General features: G+C 45.4%; 6 protein-coding genes across 6 annotated transcripts; 3 read left to right on the top strand and 3 right to left on the bottom strand.

Moving 5' to 3' along the window:
* Window positions 1-381: 381 nt before the first annotated feature.
* EDB82DRAFT_578760 (heterokaryon incompatibility protein-domain-containing protein) lies at window positions 382-2,684 on the bottom strand (the record flags this gene model as incomplete). Its single annotated transcript, XM_025736947.2, has 1 exon — window positions 382-2,684. The coding sequence occupies exon 1, from the start codon at window positions 2,536-2,538 to the stop codon at window positions 382-384; it is 2,157 nt and encodes a 718-aa protein (XP_025591856.2). The 5' UTR covers window positions 2,539-2,684.
* Window positions 2,685-3,991: 1,307 nt separating this feature from the next.
* EDB82DRAFT_568951 (Alpha/Beta hydrolase protein) lies at window positions 3,992-6,251 on the top strand. Its single transcript, XM_025736946.2, has 2 exons — window positions 3,992-5,779; window positions 5,837-6,251. The coding sequence occupies exons 1-2, from the start codon at window positions 4,198-4,200 to the stop codon at window positions 6,043-6,045; spliced, it is 1,791 nt and encodes a 596-aa protein (XP_025591855.1). The 5' UTR covers window positions 3,992-4,197; the 3' UTR covers window positions 6,046-6,251.
* A 369-nt stretch (window positions 6,252-6,620) lies between these two features.
* Window positions 6,621-8,725, top strand: EDB82DRAFT_547885 (uncharacterized protein; the record flags this gene model as incomplete). The annotated part of the gene is made up of 7 exons (XM_065609515.1): window positions 6,621-6,695; window positions 6,744-7,162; window positions 7,217-7,240; window positions 7,293-7,473; window positions 7,525-8,208; window positions 8,259-8,489; window positions 8,522-8,725. The coding sequence occupies 7 exons, from the start codon at window positions 6,621-6,623 to the stop codon at window positions 8,723-8,725; spliced, it is 1,818 nt and encodes a 605-aa protein (XP_065463155.1).
* A 418-nt stretch (window positions 8,726-9,143) lies between these two features.
* Window positions 9,144-10,129, top strand: EDB82DRAFT_528748 (uncharacterized protein; the record flags this gene model as incomplete). Its single annotated transcript, XM_025736944.1, has 2 exons — window positions 9,144-9,356; window positions 9,410-10,129. The coding sequence occupies 2 exons, from the start codon at window positions 9,144-9,146 to the stop codon at window positions 10,127-10,129; spliced, it is 933 nt and encodes a 310-aa protein (XP_025591853.1).
* Window positions 10,130-10,287: 158 nt separating this feature from the next.
* Window positions 10,288-11,849, bottom strand: EDB82DRAFT_560946 (ankyrin repeat-containing domain protein; the record flags this gene model as incomplete). The annotated part of the gene is made up of 6 exons (XM_065609747.1): window positions 11,483-11,849; window positions 11,159-11,401; window positions 10,711-10,791; window positions 10,626-10,655; window positions 10,512-10,577; window positions 10,288-10,389 (listed from the first exon to the last, which is right to left on the bottom strand). Exons 1-6 carry the CDS (start codon window positions 11,636-11,638, stop codon window positions 10,288-10,290), a joined length of 678 nt encoding a protein of 225 aa, XP_065463154.1. The 5' UTR covers window positions 11,639-11,849.
* Window positions 11,850-12,058: 209 nt separating this feature from the next.
* EDB82DRAFT_511367 (NmrA-like family protein) lies at window positions 12,059-13,299 on the bottom strand. Its single transcript, XM_025736940.2, has one exon. It carries the CDS (start codon window positions 13,143-13,145, stop codon window positions 12,189-12,191), a length of 957 nt encoding a protein of 318 aa, XP_025591850.1. The 5' UTR covers window positions 13,146-13,299; the 3' UTR covers window positions 12,059-12,188.
* Window positions 13,300-15,044: the final 1,745 nt, after the last annotated feature.

Here is a 15,044-nt window from a genome sequence, read left to right as displayed (position 1 = left end):
GAGATCAGAAGGAAGATGTCCTAAGAGCTGACTTTGACGTTGGGTTACTAATAGACAAATAATAGCAGGGCTAGTGTATTGCAGTTAAAGCAGATTATTCCTTATTTAATATGTATTCCAGTGCTTTTATTCTAGTTAAGGTGATGTAAGAGAAGGCAAAATTTTCAATCGAGGGATAAATGAGGCAAAGATACTAGTCTGTCTTTATTAAAACACAGGGCACTTAATGCACAGCGGTGTGGTGCAATTACATTTCAAAAACAGAACATTTCATATTTGAAGCATTCGGACAATGAGATGGGATGTCAGGAAAGGGCCCATTGCGAGATATGGTTCAAAGCCTTTTAGTGTTGAAAAATAATACCACAACAGTAGCTCTATTCAGATAAGGTCTATTTCACAAACATCGCTGTCAGTCTCCCATTGTTCACGCCTCAAACAACACTCGTCATAACCAAGACGGACGAGCTGACCCGTCGACACTGACCTAGGTCCCGCCTCACCTGCATAGTCATAATCACCATCTCCAAGTTCTAGATATCCCACTCTTTCGTACTTGTTTTCCTGAACCTCTGCGACAACAAGTACAAATACAGTGTCTGGGACGTTTTCATCTTGATTGCGCTCCATCAGGACGCCGCGCAGTTGGGGAGGGTGATTTCTCCACAATGATACTGCTTGCTCATCTAATGGCTGCAAGAGTTGAACAGGAATCATTACTTGAACATCTCCATACATCTGTTCATGTTGCAAAGGCCAGACAAGCAATGATGTTTTTCCGATCTCAGTGGGATGATAGGACGACTTTACCAGGAATATCTGGGCCCTCAACTTGACGACCTTACCTGTTAGTCGTAGGGTCTTTGAAAGATATTGTAGCTTGTTAGGCTTGATTCCTTGATGGAACGTATCTTCAAGAGTTTTGAAACTTTCATCCGTATGGCCAATGGACACAGTAACAGCAAATCGTTCGGCACGTGCTATTCTGGAATTAAAATGCACACTACATGACCAACCAGCCCATGACCACGCTGGGAAGTCCGAACGCCGATGTCCTGTGTCATTTGGGATCCAACAAAGGGACCTCAGAAAAGTAATATGCAGGGTACAAGAAGATCTATGTAACGAACTGCTCAGTGGATGATAACTGCTCCGTGGATAATAGTATCGCGGTGCCATTGGAACACCCCAGAAATGGAACACAGGAGTTTTCATGGATGAATAAAGCTGCAACACGCCTAGGATTGCGTTTAAGGCATCAGAATCGTAAGTGAGTAGGCGTTGGGTGTATTCCGAGATGTGATCATATGCAAATTCTAATCCTCCCTCGAATGTAGTTGCTAAATACGCGTCGAAGAAAATGCGGTATTTATCCAAAGGCCACATATAATCGACTGTCTCGCGGCAACTCATTTCCTGGCACTCGAAGAATACTTGTTCATCGGTGAACACCAACCGTCTGCGAGAGAATATTGCTTCTTGGTAAGTCCACGCACGACTGTGCCATGACGTGCCCTCTATCAGCACTCGAGCCGATGTCATTGTCGAGACTACCGTATGTTTGCCAAAGACACCATAATCTTGGCGTTTTCTTGGTGACTTGTTCACGCCTGGGAGACCATACTGAGGCCCGTCCCCCGCAGCAGCGATAATAGTAAGATCCGCACCATGGTATATTTTGTGCATTTGCTTTATCTGACCATGTCTCTCCTCAGCATTGCTTTCGCCCTGAGGAACACAATAGCGATCTACCCAAAGAAATTGAAAACCCAGTTCCGCTACTACTATCATGGCGTGCTCTATAGTTGCAGGAATGCGATTTGGGAGAGTGTTTAAGTCCTCGTGTAAGCTCTCTGCCTCGCATTTCGAAGAGCGAGAACGAGTAGTAGGAGAATGAGATTCTTCATCCGCACTCGGTTTTCCCCATACATAGCTAAGCGCGACGTAGCGGGTTGTCTTTTTTGCAGGCTCCAATTTCTTATTTAGAACATTAATCACCCGCAAGCCTGGAACCTCAGGGTAATTGGAAAGACCGCATGACTGTTTGTGACTTTTCAAGCACACTGACAACCACACCCGGATAGTGTCAAAGTCAATAGAATAAGGATCTAAGATTTTGATGGGCCGGGCTGGACCAGATTGTACACAAAGACTCTTGTAACGATTATTAAGAAGATAATCTTTGTCGCGGATGTCGAGCCAATGTACATCCTGTACTGTAAGAAGCGGAGCCTTTTCTTCAACATTGCCGACTATGTCATCAGTAACCCATGGGTTGCGAAGGATAACATTGCGCCCATTCTGCCCTGCTAGTTCACCAAATCCGCCATCTTGGTAGATAGTGCTAAACAGTTTACACAGAGCGCACGACGAAGATAGCCAAGAGCCATCTGGGGTTCCCTCGATCTTGCAGATTGTTGCATGGTCGTCGTAGCGCTCAGAACTCCAACGGGAATACACCAAATTGTCCAAGTTGATTCCGGAACATCTCTGGCACAAACTGCTTGAGTCCATCATGGGTTCTTCTCTAAACGGCATACGACAAGTTATACCCTATATAGAAGAACACGAAAGTGCAATTAAAGAATTTATTGGAAGGAGTTCGAATGTCACATATAAGACGGTAGAAGTGCCATGAAGAGTGTACGAAATAACAAAGAATAAAAGGAAGGGGATGAGAAATCTCAAATAGATGGAATAGGAAGGAACTTACAAAATACATTGGCTGAAGACGTCTGTGCGTACTATGAGAACAAGAATGGAGCAATTTGTTGTTAAATCCCTGGCCAATCGTTGGTTATCGCCTACGTGGCGATCTGCTGATCTTAGCTTGAAAGATATAGTCTTGCGAGAACACAAAACAGGCTGCTTACCCTGGGTTTTCAGCTCCCCACTCTGTGCTCTTAACTAGCACAACAACAGCATTAGCTAACAACTTGTCTAAGACAAGGTGACTGATAAGAATAGCAATGGGTTAACTTGGATACGGCGTCCTTATTATCATTGGTCTCCAGATGTTTATGGCACCTGCAAGGCCCCCTGCATTCTTGTCCTGCGCGTCAAAACTGGGAGTTTAAGTTCCGTGGAGATGATTGATTCATTTTAGGATGTAACTATAAGTAATTCATCCCATCTCATCATTTCAGTACTACAAGCTATATCGTTGCATCGCCGAGTTATAATCCCCTGAATCATCTTCCAGTCATGGGTAATACCCAAGCTTGCTCACAACGCGTAAGCATCAAGCGTCTAATACATCGGGCATCAATCCTTACTTTGTCTTGAGATGGCCTAGGAAGCACAATCTCATAATCGTCAAGATAGATAGAGATAGTCACATCGCTTTGGCAGCTGAATACCTCGATATTTCTATTGCAACACAGCGCGAAGTCTTGAAACATTTCTTGTAGGATCACTACCATTGCCGCTTTCGCATCCAGTACAGGGTACGTGTGGGGCCTTTGAGCTAGTTGGCCGACTGGCTGGAGACAATGGGACATTGGCTTCGGTTGCTGTGAGTGGCTGTGCAGGGGCTCGACCAAGCTCGTTTCTTTGGCGAGATTTTGGCTGCACAGGGTCTCTGGTAACACTAGCTGTAGTTGTAGCTGTAAGCTTAGCTATTCCTGGAGGAACATTCTCTCCGTCGTAGAGGCACGCCCAGCCCCAGTTTCCACATTAGTCACACGGTTGTCAGCCGTTGCATTTGCCTTTCCATCGTCGACGAGTAACACATGCACAAGCAGCGTGCAGAGATCGTCGTTTGCTAGTTATAGTAGACAATAAGTTCCGTTCTCCTCTAGTGGTGCACGCATAATTCTGTTGTTTACTTTGCATTTGCCGAAAATAGAAAGACCGAAGACGGAATCGGAATACGGAAAGGTGATGACTCGGAAGCAGCGGGATATTCAAGACTGATTTAGAGTTTAGACTAGCCGGCAAAACCACTATTTCGAAAACCGAAACCTAAATTATTACCAACATAGGAAGTATACAAAGCTATCAACGGCAAGTGCGGCATCATCTGCGGCATATTCCATCCCGCATAAGCGGATGTCTAGGGGACTGTCCTGCTACCAAATCAATCTGTCAACTACTTGAATACGATCAAATGACAAACCGCTAGATAGAAACACGTGTCAACATATCGTCAGTACAACACTCTCCCTACATTTAGCGTGTTCTCTATCACTCTGAAATATGTTCAATTTCGCCCGTTTCATAGCATGGCTGCCCCTAGTCCTTGCAGTTGGCGCCAAATCGCCATCCACTTCCTCGACATTCTCGCCAGGACCTCGAGACCCTCCAACCGTGACCATCAAGAATGGCACATTGAGCGGTATCTTCAACAACCACTACAACCAGGAGCTCTTTCTCGGTATACCCTATGCGGCCCCGCCTGTAAATGACCTCCGTCTGCGCAAACCCCAGCCTGCACAGCCTTGGGCCGGCATTCGAAAGTCAGAATCTCATGGAGCGCGCTGCCTTAGGAACGATATTGGGCTGGCTGTATTTAGTCAAAACTTCACAGGCGCAGTCAGCGAAGATTGTCTGCACATCAACGTTGTGCGCCCAGCAACCCAGCGTTCACCCCTACCCGTGCTTGTATGGATACATGGTGGAGCATTCCAAGATGGAAGCGCCAGCGACGGCAGAACCAATGGAACCTTTCTCGTACAGACGTCTGTGGAGATGGGAACGCCAATTATTTTCGTCAGCTTCAATTATCGTCTCGGTGCTTTTGGCTTACTGGGCGGCTCGGAAATAGAGGCTGCTGGCCTATCTAATATTGCCCTTTATGACCAGCGGCAGGCACTCCATTGGATCCAAGAAAATATTGGATATTTTGGTGGAGATGCATCACAGGTTACCATAATGGGCGAGTCAGCTGGTGGTATGTCAGTTGGATTTCATCTCCTCGCCTTTGGAGGACGAAACGATGGTCTTTTCCATGCCGCAATTGCACAAAGTGGAGGTCCGTATACGGCACCAGTTCTCAGCTGTGACATATCAAAACGGCAAGCCGATTTCAATATCGTATTGAAGAAAACCGGTTGCTTAGACTCCAAAGACTCGCTGAACTGTCTACGTGCAGCTCCCTCTGAGTTACTACGACAAGCTAGCTCTCATTTGACACCTTCATTCGTTATTGATGGCGAAATGATTACAGCACCTAGCGAAGAACTTTTGAACTCGGGTCACTTTGCGAAAGTACCTTTACTCATTGGTTCGACAAGAAATGAAGGAACATCCCTATTACAGCAAATGTTGGGGATGACGGGCGCATTTGACACTGAGGAGCACTTGAGATCGTTTATCCAGACTTCTTGGTCAAGAGGCCCAATTAATGCTACAGTCGCCCAACATTGGGCACAATTGTACGCTCAAGAAATTGAGACCCCTTCGACAGCAGGTCCAGGTACCGTGAAGGTAAATCCCGGTCCAGAGTACGGTAGCTATTATGGCCCGGCAACTTTGTGGCTGGGCGATTTGATATTCACTGCTGGAAGGCGTTTTGCAACACAAGCATGGGCAAGAGAAAAGGTCCCTAGCTATAGCTTCTTGCACGACGCTATACCAGCAAACGTCAATCCAGATACGCTTGGAGCTGCCCACTTTTCAGATGTGGTATATATGTTTGGGAACACAGAAGGTTTTGGCTGGGAGACAAACCCATTCCCAGCCGAGTCCAAACTGATGGAGAAACATGTGAAACTCGCCGAACTCATGAGCCGAATGTGGATTAGCTTCGCAACCAAGCGGAACCCGAACTTTCACAATGGTCAGTTACATCACCTTCAGACACCGCCTTTCCTTGAATCTAACTTGTGATTTTTAGTTGCCGATTTTCATATCACTTGGCCAACATATACTACCAAACACCCTGTTAACATGGTTTTCGAAACTACTCAAAGTCATGTACAGGCTGATGATTGGCGAGCTGAAGCAATCGGCCTGATGTCTCTTATTCCGGATACCTGTCTAGCTGCAGTTGACAAAAATCATGAGGTCAAGCTCATGTCGGCTGGTCCCCTCAGTTCATCATAGTTAGATTCATCCTTTTCAGTCCGTCTTTCACTCAAGTTACATGAAACCATTCATGCAAGCGTGCTTGCTTTGAGATTTCGAATAGATACTCCACCACAAAACCATGCCTTTGTTGCTTCAATCATTTTTCCAAAACAAATGTATCAAAGTGACGAATGGTCTTTATACGCGTATTAATATCATCGAGTGAACAAGTAATGTATTAGTGCATTTTTACCCTGTAGCAAATGAAAAACAGGTTTCCGGAATTGCCGTAGTCCACTAAATTCTGGGGCTTATGGGACTTGCAACTGATACTTATTAATGCCGACGGGCTGTGTTGATTATCATTGCCTTATTCATCGTAAACTATTAGCGAATGCTCCACTCTAATCATTGTTGTGGATATTTTCGTATTGAACCTGGTTTTTCGCTATTGTGTTTCCGCGTAACTGCTATCGTTGCGTCAGTGTCCACCTTTTGTATGAGTTCAACCTCTTGTAGATAAAACAGAGACGTGCCAATCGAGAACTGAACTTCTAATCCTCATCCTACTTACTACCTTACAAGTGATATTCTGAGAGGACTCAAACATTATGCATATGTCATATTCGCTTGCTATTGCAGGCTTTTTCCTTTCAAGCGCACTTGCCAAGGACCAATGTAGATGCGTAAGTCTACTACAGCCGTTCTATTCAGGTTACTAACGGTATGTCCAGACTATTGACGACTCCTGTTGGCCATCGACCCAAACCTGGACCGCTCTGAATTCTACCATCGACGGCCACCTGATTCGCTATGTACCTCCAGCAGCTGTTTGCTACAAGTCTCATCCCCGGTACGACGCCGAGGCTTGCGATTCCGTCATCAATCAGTGGCCAGAATCAACATTTCACTCCAGCGATCCTGCGAGCCTTCACAGCGAGTGGTCTAATGCTGGTTGTATTCCGGTCTACGAGAACGGAACTAGTATCTACGGCGACCCCGAGGCGGGCGAGCGAGGTTGCTCAAATGACGTGCTTCCTGCTTATGTCGTGAACGCTACTACCACGGATCATGTTGCAGCAGCTCTGAAGTTCGCTGCGGTGAACAACATCAGATTGGTTATCAAGAACACAGGACATGCTGGCGACGGAAGGTAAAGAATTTGAGTTGAAACTTTGTGTGTAGAATACTTGCTAACAACGCGTAGGAACTTGGGGGCAAGCAGTCTGTCGTACGTGTAGTCAGAACTAGATATTCCGAGTTTATGCTGACTTTTTTGCCAGGATCTGGACTCACAACTTGAAGGGCATTGAATTGATTGAGAACTTCAACTCTACCTGTCCCAACTCGAAGGACGCCCCAAGCCCGCGCATGGCCGCCACTGTTGGCGCTGGCGTTCAGGATGGGGAAATGGTCAAAGCCTTGGCTGCCAAGAATGCTCTGGCGGTCAGTGGTACCAGTAACGTAAGTATGCTCATTTATAGTGACAATTTCATGATGACTGACTGGTTATAGGACGTTGGAGTCGCCGGTTGGTCTACTGGAGGTGGTCACGGATTCGCTACGGGCCACTATGGACAAGGCGCAGACAACATCCTTGAGGCAGAGATTGTCACTCCATCTGGCAAAGTCGTGATTGCAAACGAATGTCAAAATGAGGATCTCTACTGGGCTATCCGTGGCGGTGGTGGTGGCACCTTTGGTGTCATCACAAAACTTACCGTCAAGGCTTATCCTGCACCGCGAATGGTCATGGTAGGATTCGATATCAGTATTGAGAATCGCACCTCGGAAGACGAGTGGTACAAGTTCATCGCAGATGCCCATACTCTGTTCCCCGCCATGCAGGATGCAGGTATTCACGGTTATTACACGGTTGAAGGACCTCCGACAGCCAAAGCTCTCACCTTCAGCGGCTCACTTATGATGTTTGAAGCATCCAACAAAACCTACGAAGATGCCATCAGGCCATTTGCGACGCTGTTACAATCTTCCAACGCAACAGTCACCTCGTCCTTGTATAGGATTCCTGTAAACAACTGGCAAGAGTTGCTTAAAGTTTTGCCTGATATTGGATCTGTTAGCGCAGGCCACAGTATTAGAACATCCCGCCTCATTTCACGACGCACCGTCGTAGAAAAGACCGACGACTTCGCCGCCGTGTACAAGAAAATTGGACCTACCAAGAAGGCACCAGCGGTAAGGACGATAAACTGCATTTCTTACACTCTCTTACTAATAGTATCTAGAACGGGCTGCCAAATCTATCAATTTCTGGTACTCTCACAATCAGCACCAAATCTGTCGATAATTCTCTTCATCCTTCCTGGCGTAACGCAACCGTCCATCTCATCACCGGTCAAGCTTGGACGGACTCAACGAACGAAACTGAGATCCGAAGCATGATCCACGACATGACATACCGCAAGCTTGAATCGTTAAGAGATCTCGACCCTGTTCAAGGTGCTTACCTAAACGAAGTAAGGCAGCCATCCTTTGTTAAAACATAAAGACTTTACTAACGCATGGCAACAAGGCAAGCTCGATCGAACCAGACTGGCAGTCGTCATTTTGGGGACCAAACTACGCTCGTCTTCGCGAAATCAAGGAAAAGCATGATCCTGATGGTCTTTTGTGGTGCCCTCGGTGTGTTGGAAGTGAGGATTGGGTGCAGCGACAAGATGGTAAGCTTTGCCGAGCATTCGCCCCGTGGTAAATGTTTCTCATCCGGCGACTTGAAGCCATTTCTGGAGCACCACCGTGTATTCAGGTGCATAACATGTAGCAAGATGCGTAATTGAGTCTTGTTAATTTATTACTGTTCTCTGTCTCTGTATGAGGATCTCTTATTATTAATGAATTTCAAAAGGTTTATTAAGTAGATCTTGTGGAAGGTAGTTCTATAGATATCCAATAGACTCTTCAATAAACAAGAATGAGGCTGGTTGACTCGGAGATGGTATTATTGGTCTCAGATCTTCATGGCACGTGCAGGGTCCCCGCATTCTTCTACTACGCGTTATCACTTTAACTGGCGGCAGTTGACAGCACATGAGAGTTTATCAATTCGAACGCTAACCTAGCGACAACATCTTGTGTCCTATCTTTTCCAAACAAACAGATAAAGCGCGACAATGGACGCCGTTGAGCTGCTGACTCTCCCCTGGGCGCTCCAGGACGCGTCCGCACGTCTTCTCACGGGAGACCTAGTCGTGCATGACATTGACCGCTGGTGTCATCGAAAAGCTGAGAAGGGTGGCATCAAACCAGTCATGGCCGTTCTCTTTTTCAACACAGGCGATGATGCAGTAGACTATGTCAAGATCAAGGCTCACGTTGCTGCACGAGTAAGTTTAACTTCCCATCCCTCCAGGAACAAAATTGACCCATTGCGGAATAGGCTGGCGTCAGCTATTGGGTATACGAGATGCCCATCGACGCGTCTACAAAACAGGTCGAAAGCCAAGTCGAAAAGCTAAACAAGAACCCTCGAATCCACGGGATCCTCATACAGCGCCCGTTACCTCAGCAGCTAAATGAACCAGAAGTCATGGCGTCTATCAACCCTATGAAAAATATTGAGGAGTACACTAAAGGTCGGCCTAACAACATTGCTGCCGACGCCTTGATCCGCTTGTTGGCGAGATATGGGCTACTAGGGTCGGCACAGCAAGCCAGAATTCAGATTGTTGGTTTCGGGAATATCATTACGGAAGAGTTCATCCAGCAGTTAAAGGGACAATTCCCCTATGTGAGCTGGTCTAAAGACTTCGATCCATCTTTTGATGCTACTCCAGACAAACATGAAGCTCTTCAGGAGGAAGTCAAGTCACCACGCGTTTCTATCATCATCTCGGAACTGCATCGCGGACCCGGTTTCATCAAAGCATCCATGGTCAAACCTGAAGTCGGTGTCTTGGTTGATCTTGGCTTCTATGTTACAGAAAAAGGCGTCATCGGCGACGTGAGCCACTCTCTCTTTGACAGAAGCGATCTAGCAATTGCACCAACACCAGGAGGAGTCCTTCCCATCTTATTGTGGATTATGATGGAGCGGACAATTAAGGCCAAGCAAATAATTGCAAAGGAAGAGATGCAAGGGTGCTGTTGCAATATGTGAGACTGGAAGGAGTTTCTTGATAAATCAACATCGTTGGTCCTTACGGCCAGTAGTGGAATTAATAATGAGACTCGGTCAAGAGCTGCAAAATACATATCGGGTTTTCTTTGGAAGACGTAAAGTATGTAGTACATATCGCTTTCCATGCCATATTCACCTTAAACAGTATATTTTGCTGTTCCTCTCTTCTTCTGATTCCCTTTCCTCTTCTTGAATTCCATTCTCCATCGATTCAAATGCTTTTGTACTTCAGTCTCGATCTATAACCCCGTTAGAGAAACAGTAAATCGTGGCGAATTCTTTCTTCGTTGGATAATAGACAAACCTTCAGATACTTGAACAACAACCACACGGCGATGGTAAGGAATAGTATAGTGCTTACGAAAAGAAGGTACCATCGCCAGTCAGGATTATCCTCTAGTATGTTCACATTCATGCCGAATAGGCTCTAATTCTGTTGTTTAGCCAGTGTAGTTCAATGAACTGACATACTTACCGATGCAAACATAGCCGGCAGGAAGATGAACTATAGATATCTGTCTCAGCTCCCATCAATTATAGCGAGTCACCACATCACGTACTGTGATCCAGCTAAGTCTTTTCATGCTTGTTCCAAGGCTCGCAGACTTGTGAGCCTCATGGATCGAGACCCACGCAAATCCCTATTCGATTAGTTACCGTAAGCCAAAGAGGGGGATGTCGAGTGCACCTACCAACTATAACAAGTCTCTAATGGTTTGATCTAACTCTCGAAGTAAATCATCAACTTTAGCAAAGCCCTCTATTGACCCAATCGCCTGTTGGTCAACGTCTACTCCCCGAGAGCGCCCATAATCCATAATAAACGTCTTTGCGTCATGAACTTGGGTACGAAGACAACGACGAAGTTCCGCCAAATTCTTAGCATCACCAGCGAGATCGTCGATCATCTCTGAGCGACCTTTCTCTTGGAGCTGTTTCATTCGCTGCTGCCCATGATAATATCGTGTCGTTCGTTTTTGTGGAACTTCGGCGTCTTTCAGCATTTACTAGATTCAAAGCTATTGTCAAATGACCAGCTTCGAAAACTGTGGTAAGTGGCGTCTTGTTGCGACCATCCGGACCCAAGTCGATTTCGTCCATGTTCAGGAGCAGGTTCACTGTACTTTCGAAGCCTTTCTTCACTGCAACGGTCAATGGGGTATGGCCATTAACATCTTTGGTGTTAAGTTCGATACCAGGTTGCGCAAGCAACATATTAATGATTTCGTCCAATCCAAAACACGCAGCGACCTGTAGGGGTGTGTGTTTACTTTCGCATATAGTATTTACCATGTCAGTATTGAACTTGGCATGGCTCAAAAGCGATCAGACAAATGGCGCGTGTCCCTGACGACAAGCAATCCATAACGGCGTGTAGCCGTGCTTGTCCTTGTTATTGATTTTATCAAATTCCGGATCTTGAAGGAGCTCTAATAGGGCCGTTTTGTCGCCACGTCTCGCCGCATCGTGGATATCTATCATGGCCATGGAGGTAAAGGAGAACTAGAATAATTTCGATACTTGGAGGGTTTGGTTTTAAGAGAAAAATAATTTCGATATCAAGATATGCTTTTCGATCACGTCACTGATGCCTTATTTAAAATAAGTGAGAGCGTCAGTTTGTGCGTAGTTGGTCGAATCGTGAGACAACACAATTTGGTAACCAAACAAAATTCGTGTGTCTGCCTGATGGAAAGTGACCCCGCTGCTAACGAACAAGGCCAGTCAGTGTTCTTATATCAAAATCCAAAGTCAGATCATTTACGGCTCTCGGTAGGCGAACCACAAGGCAACTCGTAAGTACGCAGCCACTACACGTACCTCCTTGTCACTGGCTGTTTTGTTATTATTGGCGTTCTGGTGTTACCAACAAGGTTGCAACTCGTCAGTCTTACCACCTTTACTCCTAGAAATTCGTGTTCGGTTTACTTAATGATTTCAAATATGATTTTTCTGTTCGAAATATATTTATTTTCCAAATGGATTCTAGTAAATCCGACAAATCGGATTGAGAATAAGCTCTCTCGCTATTTCGAAACTACTCCTTGAGTACGGAGTCAAGCGTTTCGCTAGGTGTGCGCTTAGGAGCACCAATGTCTCTGACCTCTTTGCTGGTAGTGTTCGCAGCAGCCTTTCCTTCCCACATAGTCGCCAACGCATACTTGATTGATGTCAGAACAGTCTTTGACTGGCCAGGTCCACCAAAACCACTGGCTACAAGCCCATCGATAAAACTGATATCTTGGAAATTCACATCGAAGACCTTGGTGCCAGTACGCTCTTCAATCATTTCAACGATTCGTCGACCTGTTATATCCTCAGGGCCGTTTAGAACATACTTCGCCCCGTTGTGTCGGTTTGGGTCATCAGCAGCTAATAGACGGGCAGCAAAAGCGCCGACCTCGGCAGGATCGACCGGTGCAACCGGCGCATGTTCTGCAAACATCAAGCTAAGGGGAGCTTGATTGCCCGTCTCCTTAAAATGCTTGATAGCGGCGGTAGCAGGGGCGAGGGCAAGTTCGGTGAAGACATTGGGTTGAAGAGATGTCCATTTCAAGTTGCTAAATTCATCCGACCCGAGCATGGATTCGATGGCCCAATGGGTTCGTGGATAGTATGCGCGACAGTCCGGTCGGACATTCGCTGCAGTAGTCGAGATACGTACAACGTACTCTAGACCAGCGTTGAGTGCAGCAACATGGAAGGATGACTCTTCGGCAAACTGGTTTGGTGCGTTATGAGAGGCAATAAAAGCGCGTACGACTTGATGCTCACTCAACCATTCAGGAGTAATGTCGGTCCAGTTTTGCTCAACAATTTCAACACCTGGGATCTTGGCTAGACGCTGAGCTGAATCGCTGTTGGCTGATCTGGTAAGAGCAATGATGCGATGGCCGGAAAGGGTTTTGCTATCTTTCAGCAGCTGAGGGAGGGTTTGAGTTACGCCTCGACCGGTGTTGCCAGTTGCGCCGACGATGAGGATTGCTGGTGCCATGGTGGTGTTGATTGACTTTTGGAAGTGAAAATGGTTACTAGTTTAGGTTTTACATCTTTCATCATAACAAGTGACATATTTATATGCTTGTGGTTAAAGTTTTATCCCTTGAATATTAGAAATTCAATCCCATCAAGCTTGATTATTAATTTTAACGTTAATCGAAGTTTCCTACTTTGTATATTAAGTTTATCAATGTTGAGTTATCTTCTCCGCAAATCCGCAAAGTCCGCAAGGTCCACTTGTCTAACTAGTTATGCTAAAGGTTAATTAATAGACCCAAGTCTATTTCCAATCGTCTTTGTGCGGACCAAGACTGCAATTAAAAGTGCTTCAGTATTGTCAAAGCTTTGTAGCTCTCTGATGCCAATAGTAATACTTGACATCCCCTCAAAGAATCTTGTGGGTACCGTCATGCACATAAGCGACTGATGTCGATCGTGAGCAGATGGAGGTGTAATCCACACTGGACCTTTTCCACACCGGCTTAGCTCAATATGCAAAAAGCGACTAGCATAAACAAGTTAGTTGCTAAAATGCAAAGTGATAGAGATATGTTCAGAAGTAAAATATGCAAGTAGCTATTCTTTATGATACCTACATGTTGTAAAACAATCTGGAATTGTACTGGAGGCTGCTGGATGAGGCCCTGGCTATATAGTACGCGGAGGTAATTTCAGCGATTAGATAGTTGATAAGATAACACGGGCCGAGCTAATCCGAGTAAGGATAACCCAGTCAGTCGCAATCACCTCATTCAAGGTTAGAAATTCCTACGTCTTAGATAGGAAAACAAGGGCTACTGGATACTTTTACCCATGTGCTAAATTCAATATAAGTAGATGGCTACCACGAATGCATCTAATTGAGTATGATGTCCTAAATTTCAGTTTTTGGGAAGAAGAAGACTGAACGTCGGGAGTATTGATGTAAGGCAAAAGTTCAAAAAACATTGGAATGAATGCACTCGGTATTCTTAGTCCTATGACATTGTTTAAACGGCGCTGTGTCTTTGCATCAAAGGTAATAAAAAGCGATGACCAAGTAGGTATTATTCAGGTAGGAAAAGGAATTTGTTTTTATTACTAACTTTACGCAGTATACAGATGTGCATCGGAAATGAATGTGTTCTACCCGGGACTTGTTTCCATGCCATCCACCACTCTTCGTTAAATGCTGACCTCAACGGTAAACAGCACAGTGAGTAGCGTATATATTTAAATCTATGGAATGAGAATAATGATGAAAGACTAAAATTGAAGATCTGAGTTGTAGGACTATAGACAACACAGATTGCATGGTAGATATAACAAGACCGCGTGATCGCACACGTGATACCCTTCACACTTAACACAGGCAGCATACCAACCCCACATATGATTACCCCTGATAAGTCTCCCTGTTGACTCTTCACAAAGGTGACTAAATGTGAGACACAACAGTCTAGACTCTCGTTATTTAAACGTGGTTGGCTGACGAAAAGCCTCCGATTGGAATGTGAATTCAGATAGTGCTCTTCGTCACAGAGCTGTCGGGAAACATGTGATGAACGTACATACATATTAAGCCCGCCACTTCTGAGGAGGCGGTGATAGCCTGATGCATGTTTCTGTCAATAGCATGCGACAAGCCATTTCTGATGCAACGTCTTTAACTTTGGTGCACGCATACAGCATGATTACATATGGCGGAAAAGCTATGTGATGAAATGCTGGCTGATTAAATACTTAATCGGGTTTTATAAATTCATTACTTTTCTCTGTCTTCTGTCTAGTTTTCTATTTTCAGTAAATTTTAAGAAGCTGCGGAAAGAGACCTCGCGTATGTAGTTCTGCTGTTGTCAGCAGCTATTTCCCCCAAAATAGAGCATACCAAAGAGGATTTAACGAGCCTTGAATT

This window comes from Fusarium venenatum (assembly GCF_020744135.1).
Source record: "Fusarium venenatum strain MPI-CAGE-CH-0201 chromosome Unknown EDB82scaffold_4, whole genome shotgun sequence".
Lineage (NCBI taxonomy): Eukaryota > Fungi > Ascomycota > Sordariomycetes > Hypocreales > Nectriaceae > Fusarium > Fusarium venenatum.
Note: the sequence above shows the minus strand (reverse complement) of the source record. Positions and strands in the feature narration are given on the sequence as shown.

Excerpts from the sequence above, each read along its gene's own strand:
- EDB82DRAFT_511367 (XM_025736940.2), bottom strand. The coding sequence starts at position 13,145 with ATGGCACCAGCAATCCTCATCGTCGGCGCAACTGGCAACACCGGTCGA.
- EDB82DRAFT_568951 (XM_025736946.2), top strand. The coding sequence starts at position 4,198 with ATGTTCAATTTCGCCCGTTTCATAGCATGGCTGCCCCTAGTCCTTGCA. Across the intron at positions 5,780-5,836 it reads GAACCCGAACTTTCACAATG|TTGCCGATTTTCATATCACT; the intron begins GTCAGTTACATC and ends TGTGATTTTTAG.